This window comes from Haliotis rufescens, unplaced genomic scaffold (genome assembly GCF_023055435.1).
Source record: "Haliotis rufescens isolate VD_foot unplaced genomic scaffold, xgHalRufe1.0.p SCAF_6, whole genome shotgun sequence".
Taxonomy (NCBI): Eukaryota; Metazoa; Mollusca; class Gastropoda; order Lepetellida; family Haliotidae; genus Haliotis; species Haliotis rufescens.
Genome location: NW_025964334.1, coordinates 7880692 through 7902158, shown reverse-complemented (window position 1 = coordinate 7902158; position 21467 = coordinate 7880692). Strand labels below are relative to the sequence as shown.

The window sequence follows — 21467 nt, the reverse complement described above, 5'->3', positions numbered from 1 at the left end:
AGTGGTAGTAGTAGTAGTGGTAGTAGTAGTAGTAGTGGTAGTAGTAGTGGTAGTAGCAGTAATAGCAACAGTGGTTAATGACCCCACACACATTTACAAGTATTTAAAAAAATCGTTTATGAAACAACACAACAAACAGGAAGAGTAAATATATAAAGTCTGGTCATGAGCACACACTGCATGGATGAATCTACTGTCCAGATTGTCATCGGCCTGGAGGGACCTCATTACTAGCTGACGGCGTGACGTGAGCATAGGACACGAGTTATCACTCGAAACGCGCCACACGTCGTGTTGTGATGATGCAATCGCTCGCCAACGCACTGTCCACGTGAGCGTCCCACACGCTTGTTTACTTCGCTTATCGCCACAGGTGTTGCATGTTACTGGGAAGGGTCAATACTTTGTTGACAAGAGACATTCGTTCTGTATCATAACCAACTCAGCGAAATAGACAAAAGTAATAAACTACACCAATTTATGCCCGAGTGTCCAAGTTTGTGTTCGAGTGATAAATCGTAGACTCCTTTCTACCCGTTTTCATTAACCCAGTTATAACTGACTTTGTGGGTGTAGTTGATAATTTCAAGACCGACCAGGCGACCAACGGTGTAGAGGACTTTACCGACGTCCATGGAGAACGAAGATTTACAGGTATGTTCCCTAAAACTTTTAATTTTCACCGCAATTATTAACATCGATGATGAAATATAAAATATGGTGTTGATTATATTAAATGTTCTCGCCTTATATTCGTGTTGCTGACCATCATTTCATTGGCTGATCGATCGTCCACGTGAAATATATGTACTAGGCACTATTGCGAAATACTGTCATTGATTTCACAGTGTGGGGTGAATGGGCAGGTTGTCCCGCCATTCAAACCATGATCGATCAATGTGGTCTGTGCTGTGTTGATCGGGAGCTTGCTGACTTGACAAAGAAAACAGTCTCTGCGTGTTTGCAAGGCTTAGACGTCTTTTTGTGCAGGGGCAAGTTGGCATCAACGTAAATCAAAATATGAAAACCCGATGATGATGACGATGATGACGACGACGACGACGACGATTATTATCATTATTATTGTTGTTGTTATTATTATTATTATTATAGATAATCTACCGACAGCTAGACCAATGTAGTCATTCCATTAGCAACACTTAATAATAATAATAATAATAATAATAATAATAATAATAATAATAATGTGGATATTGACAAAGTTATTTTCATTTTTTTAAATTTATTTTTTTGTTCAGGATTAGAAATCATTTCTGGGTTGTTTTTCATTGCATAAAAAAATGACAGATTTTTGTTTAAACTCCTACTATGCATTGAATAATCGCTCTCATCTTGAATTCATCATATTTATGCTCAAATTGAATTCAGTGTCATTTACTGTCCTTGGTTTTAAGTCAGCTCTTTCCAGATTTTTAAGAAAAATATTTTGCGTACGTTCACTCGGTGGGTCTTTACTAAACCCGTTCAAGTCCATGATCAACCTTAAAATTGAATAAATCATGTCAAGAACCTTTGTAAAAGTACAGATCTATTGGAACTTGCATTCGTATGCCAATCATGTTTCATATGTGGCCAGCGTTTGCTGTGCTGGTTTAATTCAACATGCTTGTATATATATCAGCTACTCAAACGACCACGACCCGCAACAGCTGTCGGAGCAAGTACCGTGTTTGTAAATAATTGTCTCCACAACCAGCGGACCAGTACATTCAAACCGATACAATTTATAAAACGTCATCACAGAAGGTTGTGTTTGAATGTAACCACGGTGAAAAGCTAGATGTTTCAACATTTGCACAGGAAATAATTATTCGTAGTTGGGTTTTTTAGAAAACAAATAAGAGTATTTGGGAGCTCAAAATAAGGGTTAATCTGGCGTTCTTCAAATAAATGACTGCTCATTGATGAGAATATTATACCCATCGGCAAACACTTATTTACTTATATGCTACCTTTGTTACCTTTGTTAAATCGTTGGCTGGACAGGGGGTACCAGGGTAACTGGTAAAAGCGTTGACTGGACGGGGGATACCAGGGTAACTGGTTAAAGCGTTGACTGGACGGGGGATACCAGGTTAACTGGTGAAAGTGTTGGCTCGACGGGGGATACCAGGTTAACTGGTTAAAGCGTTGGCTGGACGGGGGATACCGGGTTAACTGGTTAAAGCGTTGGCTGGACGGGGGATACTGGGTTAACTGGTTAAAGTGTTGCCTCGACGGGGGATACCGGGTTAACTGGTTAAAGTGTTGGCTGGACGGGGGATACCAGGTTAACTGGTTAAAGTGTTGGCTGGACGGGGGATACTGGGTTAACTGGTTAAAGTGTTGCCTCGACGGGGGATACCAGGTTAACTGGTTAAAGTGTTGCCTGGACGGGGGATACCGGGTTAACTGGTTAAAGTGTTGCCTGGACGGGGGATACCGGGTTAACTGGTTAAAGTGTTGCCTGGACGGGGGATACCAGGTTAACTGGTTAAAGTGTTGCCTGGACGGGGGATACCGGGTTAACTGGTTAAAGTGTTGCCTGGACGGGGGATACCGGGTTAACTGGTTAAAGCGTTGGCTGGACGGGGAATACCAGGTTAACTGGTTAAAGCGTTGGCTGGACGGGGAATACCAGGTTAACTGGTTAAAGCGTTGGCTCATCATAAAAATACCTTGGTTCCATTTCCCAACACGGTTGCAAGTTTTTGGGCAAATCCGTGTTTCTCGTGTCTAATCACGTAATGTTGCAAACGGCGACAGAAAGTCTGGCGCTTTCACGCTTGCTGATGCCTGGTAGATAGTGAATCCTTAACTTGATCTCCAGAGTACCATGGAAATCATGTAGAGTTTTCCGTACTTCGAGACAAACGGAGTACGATATTGGGCCTTATCATAAAATACACAGATTTCCACGTGTCTCTCGACATACACCCACACCGACTCAAGTGATGTATAACAATTTACACTGTTGACTGGAGTTACTATAAATAGAATGGGACTAATTGGTGTTCTCCAAACCTAAACTAGTCGGATGTATCCATTGTTTGAACTGTTGTCTCTATATTATATAATAAAACAATTATATACTTTATATGAGGACAATGGGTTTATGGACCCGAAAAAGCAATATCGACCTCGTACGATATTGTATAACAGTGCCGACAAAGAATCCACGAGGGCCATCAAGTCACATCGTCATCAACGATGTATCAAGGGAATGAAGCGGGAGTTGATGAGTCACGAGGCTCTATTTTCTGTCAGGACGCACGTGAAGTCATGTTCATGCGAATGACGCTTTAAGAAAAGCTCAATGCTGTCAAATGTTGCAGGGCATTGTTTCTGGTGGATCCTCGAACACTTTGACGTCACTGCGGAAACTGATTCATGTACGACGCTATTTCATAAACTGAAACCATGTACGATGAGGTCAGTGGTGGGACTAAATCCTGTACGATTAGGTCAGTGGGGACTGAATCCTGTACGATGAGATCAGTGGTGGGAATAAATCCTGTACGATGAGGTCACTGGGGACTGAATCCTGTACGATGAGATCAGCGGTGGGACTAAATCCTGTACGATGAGATCAGTGGGGACTGAATCCTGTACGATGAGATCAGTGGGGACTGAATCCTGTACGATGAGATCAGTGGGGACTGAATCCTGTACGATGAGATCAGTGGTGGGACTGAATCCTAAACGATGAGATCAGTGGGGACTGAATCCTGTACGATGAGATCAGTGGGGACTGAATCCTGTACGATGAGATCAGTGGGGACTGAATCTTGTACGATGAGATCAGTGGGGACTAAATCCTGTACGATGAGGTCAGTGGTGGGACTGAATCCTGTACGATGAGATCAGTGTTGGGATTAAATCCTGTACGATGAGATCAGTGGTGGGACTGAATCCTGTACGATGAGGTCAGTGGGGGCTGAATCCTGTACGATGAGGTCAGTGGGGACTAAATCCTGTACGATGAGGTCAGTGGTGGGACTAAATCCTGTACGATGAGATCAGTGTTGGGACTAAATCCTGTACGATGAGGGCAGTGGGGACTGAATCCTGTACGATGAGATCAGTGGTGGGACTATATCATGTACGATGAGATCAGTGGTGGGACTAAATCCTGTACGATGAGGGCAGTGGGGACTGAATCCTGTACGATGAGATCAGTGGTGGGACTAAATCCTGTACGATGAGGTCAGTGGGGGCTGAATCCTGTACGATGAGATCAGCGGTGGGACTAAATCCTGTACGATGAGGTCAGTGGGGGCTGAATCCTGTACGATGAGATCAGCGGTGGGACTAAATCCTGTACGATGAGGTCAGTGGGGACTGAATCCTGTACGATGAGATCAGCGGTGGGACTGAATCCTGTACGATGAGATCAGTGGTGGGACTAAATCCTGTACGATGAGGTCAGTGGTGGGACTAAATCCTGTACGATGAGGTCAGTGGTGGAACTAAATCCTGTACGATGAGGGCAGTGGTGGGACTAAGTCCTGTACGATGAGATCAGTGGGGACTGAATCCTGTACGATGAGGTCAGTGGTGGGACTAAATCCTGTACGATGAGATCAGTGGGGACTGAATCCTGTACGATGAGGTCAGTGGGGGCTGAATCCTGTACGATGAGGTCAGTGGGGACTAAATCCTGTACGATGAGGTCAGTGGTGGGACTGAATCCTGTACGATGAGATCAGTGGGGACTGAATCCTGTACGATGAGATCAGTGGGGACTGAATCTTGTACGATGAGATCAGTGGGGACTGAATCTTGTACGATGAGATCAGTGGTGGGAATAAATCCTGTACGATGAGATCAGTGGGGACTGAATCTTGTACGATGAGATCAGCGGTGGGACTGAATCCTGTACGATGAGGTCAGTGGGGACTGGAATACAATTCAAAGCGGCGTTAAACCCAACTAACTCACTCACTCCCGAATTCAAGAAGATGCAAATTAAATGTTATTTTTTCTTCAATTTGATTTCTCTGGAAAAAACAGACAAGAAGGGGCTGAAACTTTGCACTTATTCCTCCTAACATTTATTCAAATCGTTTCCACCCGAGGCTGCATTTGTTACGGGTGCAGCCGTAAGGGCAAACTGTTTTCGCCTTATTATCAGAGAGTTTGATGGCGTTTTGCACGCAGATGTGTAGCGTCTCTCCTTCTTAGAAACGTTATAGTAATACGACTCCAGCGGCGATTTTTGATCATTTATTGAAAATGGAGCTAATCAATTTAGATTTATGTCAAGACATTACCTGGCTTACAGAAATGACGTAAGGCAACCAGAACGTTTTAATACAGATAGAATGGTTTTTTCCAAGTAATTGGATGTTTTGACTGAAAACATCTTTCTTCGCCAACAAGGTCAGTTGTCCAAGGTCATGTGTTGGGGTAAAGTTTATTCAGGATATATAGTTTTGTGGGTGCTGCTTTGAAACACATTAACCTGATTTTAAATGTAGGTTAACATTGTTCAAGATTGTTGACTGAGAACATGGACATAAATCATGTGAAATAGAAGTGACCTAAGTTTCAGATATGTTCATCTTCAAGAAAAGTAGCTGACAGAAAAAAATATAATGGGGATTTAATCTATCTATCTATCTATCTATCTATCTATCTCTCTATCTCTCTATCTATCTATCTATCTATCTGACAAATGTGGTATGCCATACCCTGTTTTCCAACACTTCGAGAATCTGTTCTTTGGCCAGACACGAACTGCATATCATCTATACTCTTCAAAAAAAGAAACGCAAAACGGATATTTTGGCCATAAAAGCAAAATTAGAGGACCAAGAGGTGCAAAATGAAGAGGTTTAATGTGTTAAAATATCATTGACAAATTTCCCGGGTTTTGTATCTATCTGTCTGTCTATCTATCGCTCTCTCTATCTGTATCTCTTTCTATATATCTGTTTTATGTATGTATGTATCTATCTATCTCCGGGGTAGAATAGATCTTCAGCAACCCATGCTTGCCGTAAAAGGCGACTATGCTTGTCGTAAGAGGCGACTAACGGGATCAGATGGTCAGGCTCGCTGACTTGGTTGATGCATGTCATCGATCCAAATTGCGTGGATCGATGCTCATGATGTCAATCACTGGATTGTCTGGTCCAGACTCGATTATATACAGACCGCCGTCATATTGCTTGAATATTGCTGAGTGTGGCGTTAAACAACAAATCAACCAACCGATCTATCTGGGGTTTTTTTTTATCTATCTAGCTATATGTATCTATCTATCTGTTTTATGTATGTATCTAACTATCTCTATCTGTCTGTGTGTCTATCTATTCTATCTATCTATCTATCTATCTATCTATCTATCTACGGGTGTTGATGTTGTCAACATAACATTACTAACTCCAGAGTTCAATAACCCATAACTCGCCACACTTCAGTCCCGGCGTGGTGACAGATGTTGCGATACACATGTGATGTTTATACGTACCTGACAAGCCATGAAATGACTTCTTTGTAGTGGTATATTGAAGTGGCGGGGTATTCTGGCGACTTACACTTCGTGTTTATATTGAGAAGTGCAGCAGGCACTACCCTGTTTTCCAACGCTTCGCGACATCTGTGCTTTGGACAGACACGAACTGTATATCACGTAGTTTTCCATTTACAACGTTAACATACAATCCACCGGATGTACAATCTTCATAAGGTTAAAATGACCATCTAAAATCAGAGGCCATAGATTATTTACAGACCGCCATCATATCGCTTGAATATTGCCGAGCGCGGAGTTAAACAACAATCAAAAAGAAATAAATATCCTATCACCTTGCCTGTAAAGGTTTGAAATATGTATCTGGAAAAAAACGTCCTCTCTGTAGTGCATTGCTGGAGTTAAAAGATAATAGGCCTCAGACTGACATCCGTCATTTGTGGTCAGGAATGTTTTAACGGGTACCACACAGTGATATTATACAGAACATACATACAGAATCACACACGCACACACGCACGCGCGCACGCACGCACGCACGCACTCACACACATATACAGACATACACATACAGACGTGCGCGCACGTAAACACACGCGCACGCGCGCGCACACACACACACAGACACACACACACACACAATAATATTTATTCACGTAGATTCGTTAATCCGGGCCTTCGTTAAACCGGATTTAACCGAAAAGGATAGTGAAGTTTCACAGTATATCCCATCGTCCCGAGGCAAGGGAGGTAACTGACTATGACGGTCCACCCTTGTTGAACTCGGCTGGAGTTTGGTGGCTATTGCGAGTCATGTCCCGCCTAAAACTATCAGATTCCACCTCTCATATCACTTGAATTTGCTTCAAACAAAATCGAGGCGCTCAGTCAAGACGACCTCATTAAGTTAACCGAAAAAACGTTTCACATTCCCTGCCTCACAGAAACCACGTGCATGTGGGTTGTAGCACAGCACTCGTTGATTGAAAACATCATTCGTCACCACTCGTCCCTTTCCGTAACCTGCAAGAAGACTCGACTGTTAGACTGTTATGTGCGAAAATACGACAAACCAATCAGAATTCGAGCATGATTTCAAGTTCTTTGTCAAAGAATCCCTCAGAAATAATTTTTGATTTTACATACGTCTTGCATCTAAAACTGTACCCAAGACACAGTTACATGTGTTCAAATCATACTGTATTATTCCGCATGTCCCGATGTGATTTAAATTGCATCTGAAATATATATAATACATGGGGAAATATATGTTAACCATTACGCAACGAGTTGACAATTGTTTTAGCTTTGCCCGTTTACGCTAAGACGGAACCCGGTCGCAAAAATGACCATGAGAGGGGCACGAGTCGCTATTCGGTTTGTCCCGGAATAACACGAGTTGGTCACGAATGTGAAAACATGAAAAGGTTTGGAAAGTATCTGCCGGGTCCAGTTGACGGCACACATGCTTTCCCAATCCTGCAATCGATCGAAATCTGCACGGCAGTCGCCCTGTTGTTTACGAACAGGATGTCGATTTTCTTACGCGATTTTGATTGGACTATGCATAGACTCGTTAGTCAAGCCAAAATATAACTCAGAAATTCCAGCCTTGTTCGGCAAGGGTGGAAACTGGACTTTCATTGTCAGTTACTTCCTTGCCTCACGAAGATGAGTATATCCATACAGGTGAAGAATATATAACATCATTGCCCATTTAAAAGCCAGTTTGGAACAATCCCTAATACTTCCATTCTGAACACGTGAAGTTTTATTGAGCCATATTTCAAAAATAATTCTGACCACGCGTTATTGGGATAATAAAACGAATACTTACAGGACATAGGTGGGTTAATCCCAAGTGCTGTCAAACCAGCCCTCTGTTTACGACGCGACCCGTGAACATCCGGGTTAGAATAGGTCTTTTGCAACCCATGCTTGCCTTAAAAGGCGACTATACTTGTCGTAAGGGGCGACTAACGGGATGGGGTGGTCAGGCTGGCTGACTTGGTTGATACATGTCATCGTATCCCAGTTGCGTCGATCGATGCTCATGATGTCAATAACTGGATTTTCTGGACCAGACTCGATTATTTACAGACCGTCGTCATACAGCTGTATATTGATGAGTGCGGGGTTGATGCAACCGCACGTTGTCATTGTATTTGTTGTCTGATCGGTATATTATGTTGGTACGTTGGTGTCTGTCGTCTTTGATGCATTAATACCCTCTTTATCATATTCATCGGTACCTGTGTCGTCTGATCGGTAAATAATGTATGTGATGTCTTATTTCATCCATTGGCACCTGTGTCTGGTATGCATTAATACATGTGATCCCTTTATCATATACGTTGGTGTCGGTGTCGGTGTCGGTGACGGTGTTGTCTGATATGCACTAATGTATGTGTTGTATAATACAACACTGTTTATGTTATCAGACATTAAAGTGTGTGCAGCCGTGAGCATCGCCCGTAACATCGTGAAGGTATTTAAGTTTGCACCAGAAGCCATTCCAAACAGACTGTTCCTGTAGTCGTAGAGTGTGACGATTTATTACGGGGGGGAACTCCAGTTTATAAAGAGGGTATCCGCGCAGGAGTTTTGCGGTGGTTCTGGAGCCTGTTCTTTGTGCGCCATGGTCGGGGTCCCAGATTATGACAATCAAGGAGCGTCACCAGGATGTACCAAATAACTCACATTTCCCTTTCTTTTTCATCCCGATGCCTAGAAAACACACTTTGTGGGGGTGATTTGTAACGTGCTGTGCCAATCAGAGACGACGCGATGTTAGTCAAGTCGGCGGAATGAGACGATGTGTGCCGAATCACCTGCCTCGTGGTTATTGTAAATGCCACTGATCGAAAAAGCTCTAAACATAAAGGGAGTTCACGTGGCGACCTACTTTTAACCAATCAACGCCAAGGATTGCAAATCAGACGGACACACCTTTCTATCCATGACGCTATATCCTCACCTGTTTGCCACCTGTTGGCTAGTCTATGCAAGTCTGATAAAAGTTCGAGCAGTGCTGGCATTCACAGCAATCTCCCAAGGTAGAGAGTTTCTTCGGAACATACCATTCAATGATAAAGCTGACATATTACACAGCTACCGTGCACGGCTGTATGTGGTGCTATGTTGATAAATGGCGTTACAATAACACCATTACTTTAGCGTTCCTATTTTATTAACTAGTTTTAGCTTGCAGGTCTGTTGCTGGGCAAACGGAATACAGTTAAATCTTTCAACTTCGGGCTAATCCGTATCTGGATTATATTTCCGGTCCCGAATTTAAAATGTTTTTTTTTGTTCTCGCGTATTCTAATCAGAACCGCTGTTAAAATCACATTAAAACTTCGGCTCCACACTAGCTCGGTCAGACAGATTCCACCTTACGGTAGAAGTCCCATCCAATCACACAATATATTTAGTTCATCCAAAAGTATAGCAAATTATTTATTTATTTTTGTTTACTAAATTATGTTTTACGAAGGCATCTCAGACTAACTGCAAAACATATAGCTTCCAGAGACCTTGTGATTATTTAAGTCGCAGAATTGTTAGTGTTTTTCTTTGCTGTATTAAATGAAAGTGTCCCCATTGGTCCTCCTCAGACTATGCTTGTCGTAAGAGGCCACTTAATGGAACGGGTGGTCAAAATAGGTGACTTGGTTGAATGCGAACGACGACTAAATGGATCGTTACTCATAATATCAATCACTTGTTTGTCTGGTCAGATTCGAATGTTATGTTATCATTTCACTGGAATGTTGCTGAGGATGGCGTAAAAAATAAAATAATATGGAGATATGTGTCAAATGTGTTTCACGAAGAAGTTTGCAAAATAATGTTTGTATCCACTATTTTCAATACCAGTTCGTGTATCGTTTCACGTTTTTCTTAATAAGATATTAGTTGACAAAGTTTTCTTATTAAAAAGATACACAATATGTTTTAAAGTGAAGGAACGATTCGAAAATAAAATTGAAAAAATAATTTATAAATTACGAATACCTTGAAATGCAGAGGAGAACCAACATTATATACAGTGAATATTTACTATGATATACAAAGAATACATACCAGGATAGTATACCGTACAAAACAGAGGAGATATATCAGATATACAGAAGAGATATATCATCAATATCCGCCATGATATACAGGGAATATATACCATGTTACTCAGGAAGATATACCATGATATACAAATGAGATATATAGATAATACACACGATGATATTAACTAACGGTTGCAGTAAGATAGAAATAGACTATATCATTCAGGGGTGATATACCATGATATACAGAAGGGAGACATTAATAAACACCATGATATAGATAAAATATATATCATTTTATGGAGGAAGATGATACCATGATATAACAGTAATGATCTTTATTCACGAAGAATGTAGGCATCCGGCCCATGTTCATACACGTGGTCAGTCAACATATAATATATGTAACAATATATATTATCAGCAACAGGGATCTTTCTGATGCAATTTGCATACACATACACAGCCAGGTGATGCATTTCATTTGTATCCGGGGGCACGGGTGGCCCAGTCGTCTAAGGCGCCGCGATTCGCTGTGCAGAGTTGCGTCCCTTGGGCACGCCAGAAACCTTTGATTGTGGGTTCGAATCCCGGTTCGCCCCGATTATGTTTCTAGGTTTGTCAGCACCATACCCGTGCTCGTGGGTAAACGTCTGAGACCTGCATCACTTCGGGCTTTCCTCCCACATTAAGCTGACACGCCGTGATATAACTGGAATACTGTTAAAAGCGGCGTTAAACCCAACTCTCTCACTCTCACTCACTCGTTTGTATCCGTTGATGCCCAAAGCATATTGTCTTTGTTACGTGTAGGATACGATATAAATGTTGTAGGCATGTACTTCTCATGCAGTGTTTAATACCGAACACAAACCATCAAAAAATGGTATTCATCTTCGACTTAACCTTCATTACAAAGAGTGTACAACCTTTTATCTCTGCGAATATTGAAATACCTGCCAGTTTCTATTTTGAGGCCATGTGAACTGCAACGAAATTGTGCCATGGCCACGCATAAGTTTGTAATTGTTACATGTTTAAGGTATAATTCCGTTCCAAAAGTAGCTTAAAGAAAGTATAATTTCTAGTTTTAGAATTGTTGAAAAAAAGGGCGTCCCAACCCTGTTCAAACGAACATCTTAATCTTGTCATTAGTTCCCCGATAAAGGATTCTTTAGTACTTACTGTTTATGATTCCCATACATAGCCAAATCCATGTCGAAACAACAAATACTTCAACACTGCCATGATACACAGAAGAGATATATCATTAATATACACCAATATGCAGAGAACATATATCATATTATGCAGGAAGATATACCAAGATAAACAGGAGATATACCATGATATACAGAAGAGATATATCATTAATATACACCATGATACAGAGAACATATATCATAATATGCAGGAAGATATACCAAGATAAACAGGAGATTTACCATGATATACAGAAGAGATATATCATTAATATACACCATGATGCAGAGAACATATATCACATTATGCAGGAAGATATACCACGATAAACGGGAGATATACCATGATATACAGAAGAGATATATCATTAATATACACCGTGATACAGAGAACATATATCACATTATGCAGCAAGATATACCACGATAAACGGGAGATATACCATGATATACAGAAGAGATATATCATTAATATACACCGTGATACAGAGAACATATATCACATTATGCAGGAAGATATACCAAGATAAACAGGAGATATACCATGATATACAGAAGAGATATATCATTAATATACACCATGATACAGAGAACATATATCATATTATGCAGGAAGATATACCAAGATAAACAGGAGATATACCATGATATACAGAAGAGATATATCATTAATATACACCATGATACAGAGAACATACATCGTTTTATGCAGGAAGATATACCATGATATACAGAAGAGATATATCATTAATATACACCATGACACAGAGAACATATATCATATTATGCAGGAAGATATACCATGATAAACAGGAGATATACCATGATATACAGAAGAGATATATCATTAATATACACTATGATACAGAGAACATATATCATATTATGCAGGAAGATAGACCAAAGTAAACAGGAGATATACCATGATATAAAGAAGAGATACGTCATTAATATACTCCATGGAATAGATATAATATACATCAGGTTAACAGGGAGATGATACCATGATATATACAAGAGATCTAGAGGTATATAATTGATATACACCATGGTGTACCATGTCATGAAGGAAGATATACCACGATAAACAGGAGATGTACCATGATATACACAAGAGATATATCATTAATATGCGCCAGAGAACATATACCATGTCATGAAGGGGGATATACCATACGATGCAGAGGAGAAACAAAGCCACGCGACCGAGATACGCAGAACGATTTGCGTCAGTGATTGCACTTGTTTACTACTTTCAGCGTTTAAGGGAATGAAAACAATCTTAATTCAACCCTTAACAGGCAAGTTTGCTCTTTAAGCCCGGAAGCTGTGACGAAATAACGGCCCACCGTCTCTGGGTTGTACGGAAGCCTTTTAGGGCCATTAGTTTTTGGGGAGTTTTTTTTTCTTAAAATTTCAAGAAAGTTGTTATCTTGAAATTTCAACTAAGTATCTTGACATTTCAACTTAGTATCTTGAAATTTGAAGCTAGAATCTTGACAATTCAAGAAAAAAACAAATGGCTCTAAAAGGCTTCCGTAGGGTTGTCATCGCAACACGGAATTTTGCTGGTCTGAGCACGAGGTGGATTGATGCAGAGTGTTTTGACGGGTCCAGTGCATCGCTGAGCTGACATAGTTGAGCCTTCCCTGTCACAATAACGCAAACCCCTTTTACTATCTCACAACATGTTATGATAGATACAAACACATGGGTCCACTGCTTGAAACCGTGGAACCCTATCGAAGCTTATGCTAAACAATATTGTTGAGTTGTGGGTGTTTTTGGTGCAGGCTTTTGTGTTTATGACGTCTAATCCAGGACGTATTACTTACATGAGAAATAGGCTGGGAAACGACGGTAAAACCTCGATATACCGATATACATTTACCTCGATATACCACTTGAAGCGAGGTGACATCATGGTCCATTATTTGATCTTAATGGCACTATGGTCTTATAGCAGCTCTGTTATCTTGTTGCGGCACTATGTGGTTCTATATCGGCGCTATGGTCTAATATCAGCATTATGGTCATATAGCAGCTCTGTGGTCTTATGGTCTTATAATCGACATTATGATCCTTTATAAGATACATACTCGAAAATTCGCAAAGGACAATGAAGATCCAAGCGTGGTTTATTTCACGATAAGACATTGTTCTATAATGACGTCATATCTTTAGATTCGAACATACACTTGATGACGTTGTAAATTGGTCGTTATTTTTTAGACACGTTAGAGTTGTCCGACATTACCGAGATTGTATTCAGGGAGTCATCATTATATAATTACCGGTAAATATTTTCAAAGCGTGCACATTTTATTAACATCCTTAAAGAGTAAATGTACATTATGTTGATATCTCATATAAGAAATATACAACTTGTGTTCGTTGTTTATCGTACAATAAAAAACTACAGGGAGAATAAAACCATGAGGGGCTGCGGGACAATAAACAACTCCCACTCGTCGTTTATTTCTTAAATAATGGCACTACGGTCTTACGTCGACTAGGACCCGGGGTAGAATAGGTCTTCAGCAACCCATGCTTGCTGTAAAAGGTGACTATGCTTGTTGTAAGAGGCGACTAACGGGATCGGGTGGTCAGGTTCGCTGACTTGGATTATGCATGTCATTGTATCCCAAATGCGTGGATCGATGCTCATGACATCAATCACTGGATTATATGGTCCAGACTTGATATTTTACAGACTGTCGTCATATAGCTGGAATATTGCTGAGTTAATAACAAACAAACAAATTATTTTCTTATATCGGCATTGTGGTCTTGTGTCGACAGTATGGTTTTATATCGGCACTATGTTATTCACCACTTCAAAGGTACGGTAGATGGTCTTATATCAACTTATACTAGCTTCATTCTTTGTCTTTTACGCCCCGTGGAATCTGTTTCTGGGGATAATCGAGACTGGTTGTTCTATGTCTTTGGCGTTATATGTTTAATGAACTCAAGCATAGTTACCTTCAGGTCGTAAAGCATACATTAATATATATATATATGGCTCTCTCTCACTCTCTCTCTCTCTCTCTCTCTCTCTCTCTCTCTCTCTCTCTCTCTATATATATATATATATATATATATATATATATATATATATATATATATATATATGTAGGTCATGTAGATGCAGGCCAACTGTTCTGAGTTATGTCACGTGTCTGGCGCGGCTGTCTCTACATTCACTGACCCCTGCTGCTGCGGAAGATAACTGGTGCATCTCGGTGCACCGTCGGCTGCATCCCTGTTACATCATGGCGTGTCCTCCCAAAGTGATGCAGATCTTAGATTGTTTGTTTCTTTCTTTCTTATTTGTTGTTTAACGCCGCACTCAACAATATTACAGCAATACGAAGGCGGTCTGTAAATAATCGAATCTTGACCAGATAATCCAGTGATTGATTTCATGAGCATTAGTCCACGCATTTGGGATACGATGACATACCGTATTCGACGTAATAAGCGTCCCGCTCTAATAAGCGCCCACGGCGATTTTTGCTAATATATTGGCTAGTGAACAATCCCAATTAGCAACCCTCCCGATTGATCAATGTACACAAGACTTATTATTCGTGTATAATACGCACTCATGTGTTATATGCACCCTTAATTATGGGCAATTAAATTCTGGATAAATATATCTGTCGTGTATAATACACACAGACTTTTATTTTGTATCATTTCAGGCTGTGAGCATAAACCACGAAATTTACAATCTTTCAACTCTGTTTGTTTTTTCTCAAATTTTTTTTTATTCCAATAAGAGCCCCCTATTTCAAATTTTGAGAGCGCCCTGGGCCAGCCCGACCGCCCGATCCTCTGCCAACAAGCATCGGCTGCTGAAGACCAATTCTATCCAGGATCTTCACTGGTCTGGTCTTAGGCATTTATCCCTTTGCTGAAACCCACGAGCACGGGTATGGTGCTGACAAACATAATCAACGCGAACCGGGATTCGAACAAACGATGATAGGTTTATGACACGCCTAAGGGGCGCAACTCTGCACAGGTGGGCCCTATGCCCCGCATACATGTAGGCGTAGGTGTAGGTAATGGTTTCAGTGTGTATCATGGTGTGGTTGACTGAAGGTCTGACGATCAAGCGTGGGTTAGTGAGTGGATGGGTGGTTATGGTTTTACGCCGCTTTCAGCAATATTTCAGCAATATCACGACGCCAGAAATGGGCTTCACACATTGTACCCATGTCGGGAATCAAACCCGGGTCTTAATCTCTTAAAACGTACCACTGTGAGCTTTCCTCCAACATCTGGGTGGCACGTCGTGATATTATTAGTTATGCTATTAGGTGATAAATATGTGTCATATTAGGTTTGCAGATAAATTAGGCGAGGCGCCAGCTTTAATGTAAACACAAACGTTAACAATGGAATATAATAAAATTATAATACACAAAATCTGAACGTTTAAATGAATGAGTGAGTCAGTATGGTTTTACGCCGCTTTTAGCAATATTCCAGCAATATCATGGCGGGGGACACCAGAAATGGGCTTCACACATTGTACCCATGTGGAGAATCGAACCCGGGTCTTCGGCGTGACGAGCGAACGGTTTAACCACTAGGCTACCCGACCGCCCCGATCAAGTGTGGAAATAGAAACGTATGAGATCAAACCATATATGATCCAGTGATATTTGATCAGCAAGACATCTTCAGAAATGTCCACTGTGAAATAGGCAGCATCAGACGTTGTTCATCCGACGTCGTTGAAATACGGTTTGCGTAGTGACCTGCGTGGTCACCCTAATGAATATGCATGAGTAGGACAGTCCAAACTGGTGCAGGGGTCATGGGTTAGACGCGGCACGACTGATTTACAACTGATTTACAAAATGTTTGACGGAGATTCATATTATGTTGATCAAAATATTTAATATATGTACATTAGACGTCCTGACGGGAGCAGTCACGTGCAAGTGGACCGTGCACGGGACTACCAGGCATCTATATTAAGCACGTGCCATACGTGCAAAGACTGCATATCGCAAATACTGGCATCGTCCTAAACATGCGTGGGAAATTTTAACACACGTACATCTACCAGTGTCTGACACAAACTGTCTAGTCTCTCCGTGACTAGACAACACGTGACATTATCTGCTTCAATTACTTTTCTATCACAATTAATTATATTTCCTGCCCACGACCTACACCCCCTCACCCCCAGACTCCTAAACAAACAGCTGCTGCGAACCAGCTGGTAGATGGGCGGACAAGGGTGAGCGGGAGTCAATATGTGGATTCACAAGAACGCCATCCTGACTCATGTGACACGTATTGTCTAGTCACGTGACCAGTACATGGTTGACACAGCTATCTTCCCTTTGCTGACGTCACCGATGTCAGAAACCCGTTTTAGATAATCCGACTGACCTCAAAACCTTTCCCGAAATCACGCACACGACGTCGGTGTTGACGTTTGCGATGACGGTGGTGTTGACGTCATTGCTGCTGCACATCTGCGATCAACAGTGTTGAAGTATTTGCATTGTAAATGGTTATGTAATTAATACATATGTACACTGACCCTGGACTTCGTGGTTCGATAAGTAAATATTACTATGGTGTACCGTATTCTGTCTAAAATATGTGACTGTATCTTTGTGAATAGTGTTAATCACTGTTTGATTGGCTTCATCTAATTGTCTGTCTGCGATCTGTTATCAATCACCTGTTGTTGTTGTTGTTGTTGTTGTTGTTGTTGTTTTGTTGTTGTTAATCTGCGACTTATATGTAAATATACCTCTCATCACTAATTTGTACTCATACCAGCTCGATCACAGTGTAAGAACCTACATCAAAACGTCGAGATCGTCGTAAAACCGAAATTGACGTCGATAACGTGTACGTTTCTTAGCTATTAACATTTGATATTTGTGGGTGGGTGGTATGTTTGTTTCTTGTTTCACGCTGCAGTCAGCAATATTCCAGCTGTATGACGGCAGTAGGTAACTAATCGAATCTGGACCAGATAATCCAGTGATTGGCATCATGAGCATCGATCCACGCAATTGGGATACGACGACAGGCATCACCCAAACTAGCTTGTCGCCATCTCATAGATTGCCAGGGGCTAGTCACCAACTCATAGATTGCCAGGGACTAGTCGCCAACTCATAGATTGCCAGGGGCTAGTCGCCAACTCATAGATTGCCAGGGGCTAGTCGCCAACTCATAGATTGCCAGGGGCTAGTCGCCAACTCATAGATTGCCAGGGGCTTGTCATCAACTCATAGATTGCGAGGGGCTTGTCCTCAACTCATAGATTGCCAGGGACTAGTCGCCAAATCATAGGTCGACAGGGGCTAGTCGCCAAATCATAGGCTGCCAGGGGCTAGTCGCCGACTCATAGGTCGCCAGGGGCCACAAGTTGCTGCTCATCGCGTTAAAAGCCAGGTTAGATTCACCCCGTTCACAACAATGTGCTAAGACAATTCTGGTGTCTCCCTCCCATGTCACAAACACGAGCAGTCTCCCATGTCGTGCAAGGCTGGCTTGTCGTCAGCAAAACACGGCGGTATTCAGATATATTTCAGGGTGGTTCAGTTAGCAATGCATGCGCCAGCAGGCTTTTTTCCATCAGGGTAATGTTGAACATAATTACAAATCGGGGCTGTCCTCTGGTTTCAAGCCATTTCAATACACGGCCAACGTTTAACAACTAGTTGAGCAGCCATGGACTGTGAAGAATAACGGAAGTTGGTCAATTTGTCATGCTGAATATGCATCACTGTTGGGAGTTATTTCAAACCAGCTGGGGCATAAGTACAACACCAAAATGCATAAAATCCTCATATTTAATTCAATATTTTTGTGTCACTATTTGTACATGTCATGTTGATTTCCATAAAATCACTTAGTTGAATCCAAGCAATGCAAACAGGTGGAATTGAAATTATTTATATATCTATGGACGGTTATTGGATCACTTGTTGTTGAAAGAACTATGTATTCTGTATCCTATTACATCGAACCAGTCATTAACACAAGTTATGGATCTTGAACATAGGTAGTAGTTGTTACGTGTTTCACTGCCTGTGACCCCTTTAGGAATGTTCTAAGAAAGCGGACCTTTTTACCATGTATAACTACGCGTTCAAAAAGAGTACCCTTTTTAATGCGTTTTCAAACAACAACTACTCACAAGAACATAAGCGCCCGGTTCCAATTTAAAATAAGAGGTATCTAATCTACAGTTTGGCTACCTCAAATTAAAAAAGACAACAGTAGGTGTATCTCCTAATTTGAGTTAATTCACCACGACCTGTAACTGATCGAGTCTGGTCAAGACAAAACCAGTGGTTAATATTATGAGCACATTGTAAATTATGTTAAAGGGTAGCGGGGTCCCATCGGACAAAGTCGCTGCTCACGGCGTTGAAGACTGTGTTCGGTTCACCACATGTAGACAATGTACAAGGTGAGGTAAGGTGGGTTTAACGCCGCTTTTAACATTATTCCAGTTATATCACGGCGTGTCAGCTTAATGTGGGAGGAAAGCCCGAAGTGATGCAGGTCTCAGACGTTTACCACTTCGGTGAAACCCACGAGCACGGGTATGGTGCTGACAAACCTAGAAACATAATCGGGGCGAACCGGGATTCGAACCCACAATCATAGGTTTCTGGCGTGCCCAAGGGACGCAACTCTGCACAGCGAATCGCGGCGCCTTAGACGACTGGGCCACCCGTGCCCCCACACTGTACAAGACCTTTGCCCCATTGGAATAGTTCTGCGCTGTTGCCAAAGCCGGCGGAAATTTCAAAATAGTGGATAGTTGTTGTTCTTAAAAGTTCCAGATTTTGTTGACGCCTCTGTGGTATTCCGGGTCTGAATAAGTCCTCTGTATGCCACGTTGTTGTCATACTGTCTCGGTGACTAAGGGTGACTTATCTCGGTGACGAAGGTGACTTATCTCGGTCAGGCTTATTGCATGGCATCGAGTCCCTGTGACGATAACCTCATGTCTTCAGTCACGTGTTTGCCTTGGCCCACTTGCACAAAACGATCCTAGCGCTACGACTATTGTAAGCCTATGTTAAAGTATGGGAGTTACGATCATCTTAGCGCTAAGATCGCTTTGTGCAAGTGGGCCCTGGTCCGGATATAGTTGGAATATATGCCGACTGCGACGTTGCGAAATGTTGTTCCGACGAATAGATGTCTTGTGCGTATTTTCTCGTGAGCAACAGCTGACTGTGTGGCCATTTTTGATGTTATTTGCACCCTAGAAACAAAAGTGTTTGTAAGTAAACTGAAGGAACATGTGAGAGGAGTTAAGTGAACAGTTTTTTTATGAATCTAATGTTTGTTTGTTGTTTAACGCCGCACTCAGCAGTCAGCAATATTCCAGCTATATGACGGCGGTCTGTAAATAATCGAGTCGGGACCAGACAATCCAGGGATTGACACCATGAGTATCTATCCACGCAATTGGGATACGATGACATGCATCAACCAAGTCAGTGAGTCTGACCACCCGATCCCGTTAGTCGCCTCTTACTACAATTATTGTCGCCTTTTACGGCAAGTTTGGGAATCTATTGAAGACGAAGCGTTCTTGAATGTTAGTAATGGCGTTTACGTATAAAGATCATTACAAACAGGGAACGTTACAAACAGACGTTGTTGCCCATAAAAGTTTCATGTCTTCATGCGCTTTATGTTGCTTCTAAATGCCAATCAAAGACTAGGTCAATATAAAACGTCAACGCCTGAGATTAACCAGTCTCAAATATCACAAGAAGCACATTGGGCTTAAAAAGCAAAATCGCGGCAAACATTCTTCAATAAATATTTAACGGTTTCGTTCCTGTCGTGTACTTTTTATCATCCAAGACTGGCTTGTTCAGATCTCGCTACAATGAAATTGCATCACAATGATGACCATTGTGACGTCATTGTTACATGACGCCACAATCAAATGACATCATTAAACTATCTGTCACTGAATCTGTTAACAGTAGGACAGTGGCATAGCGGTTTATTTAGGAATTAAACGACGAGTGGGAATATATGATATTAAAATCGACAACGGTACAATTCTCTGTATATTCACTAGTTATGTATGGCATTATTTTAGAAAGTATACAAGTGGCGGCCATCTGTACTACCATCCACACTGTTGAGATAACAGGACAATTAATAACAGGTTACCATGTTCACATTAACAGATCATCAAGTGCAAGCCGAATGGGCTCGTGACGAAGTGTTAATAACGAATCTCTGTGTATCACACTAACTGGAAACAGATCACTTTCACCTTTTTGTACTCGTTTTGACATACTTGTCTGTTAACGTTCCTGTCTGGAAATGTTCTCTCGTTTTTCATTTACAAGGGTTCATGATTTTTTTATATTTTGTTTTTGATTTTTTTATTTAATTATTTTTTTTTTTTTTTTTTTTTTTTTTTTTTTTTTTTGGGGGGGGGGGGGGGGGGTCATGATGATGCAATAAAAATTGCGGCATTGACTGTTTATTACCGGTCAATCCATTTCTCAATACGAACTGAAGCATAACGAAATTATAAATGTTGTTGTTGTTGTTGTTGTTGTTGTTGTTGTGGTGGTGGTGGTTACTACTATGCTTGTAAAAGGCGACTAACGGGATCGGGTGGTCAGGCTCGCTGACTTGGTTGATGCACGTCATCGTATCCCAATTGCGTGGATCGATGCTCATGGT

General features: G+C 41.4%; 1 protein-coding gene across 1 annotated transcript in view; it reads left to right on the top strand.

Moving 5' to 3' along the window:
- The first annotated feature begins 380 nt into the window (after nt 1–380).
- Nucleotides 381–21467, top strand: part of LOC124143969 (sodium- and chloride-dependent glycine transporter 1-like) — a 112330-nt gene continuing 91243 nt past the window's right edge. Inside the window, exon 1 of the mRNA XM_048386693.1 lies at nt 381–654. Within this exon, the coding sequence (XP_048242650.1) occupies nt 634–654 (21 nt within the window). The 5' untranslated portion in view covers nt 381–633. The remainder of the gene's footprint in view (nt 655–21467) is intronic.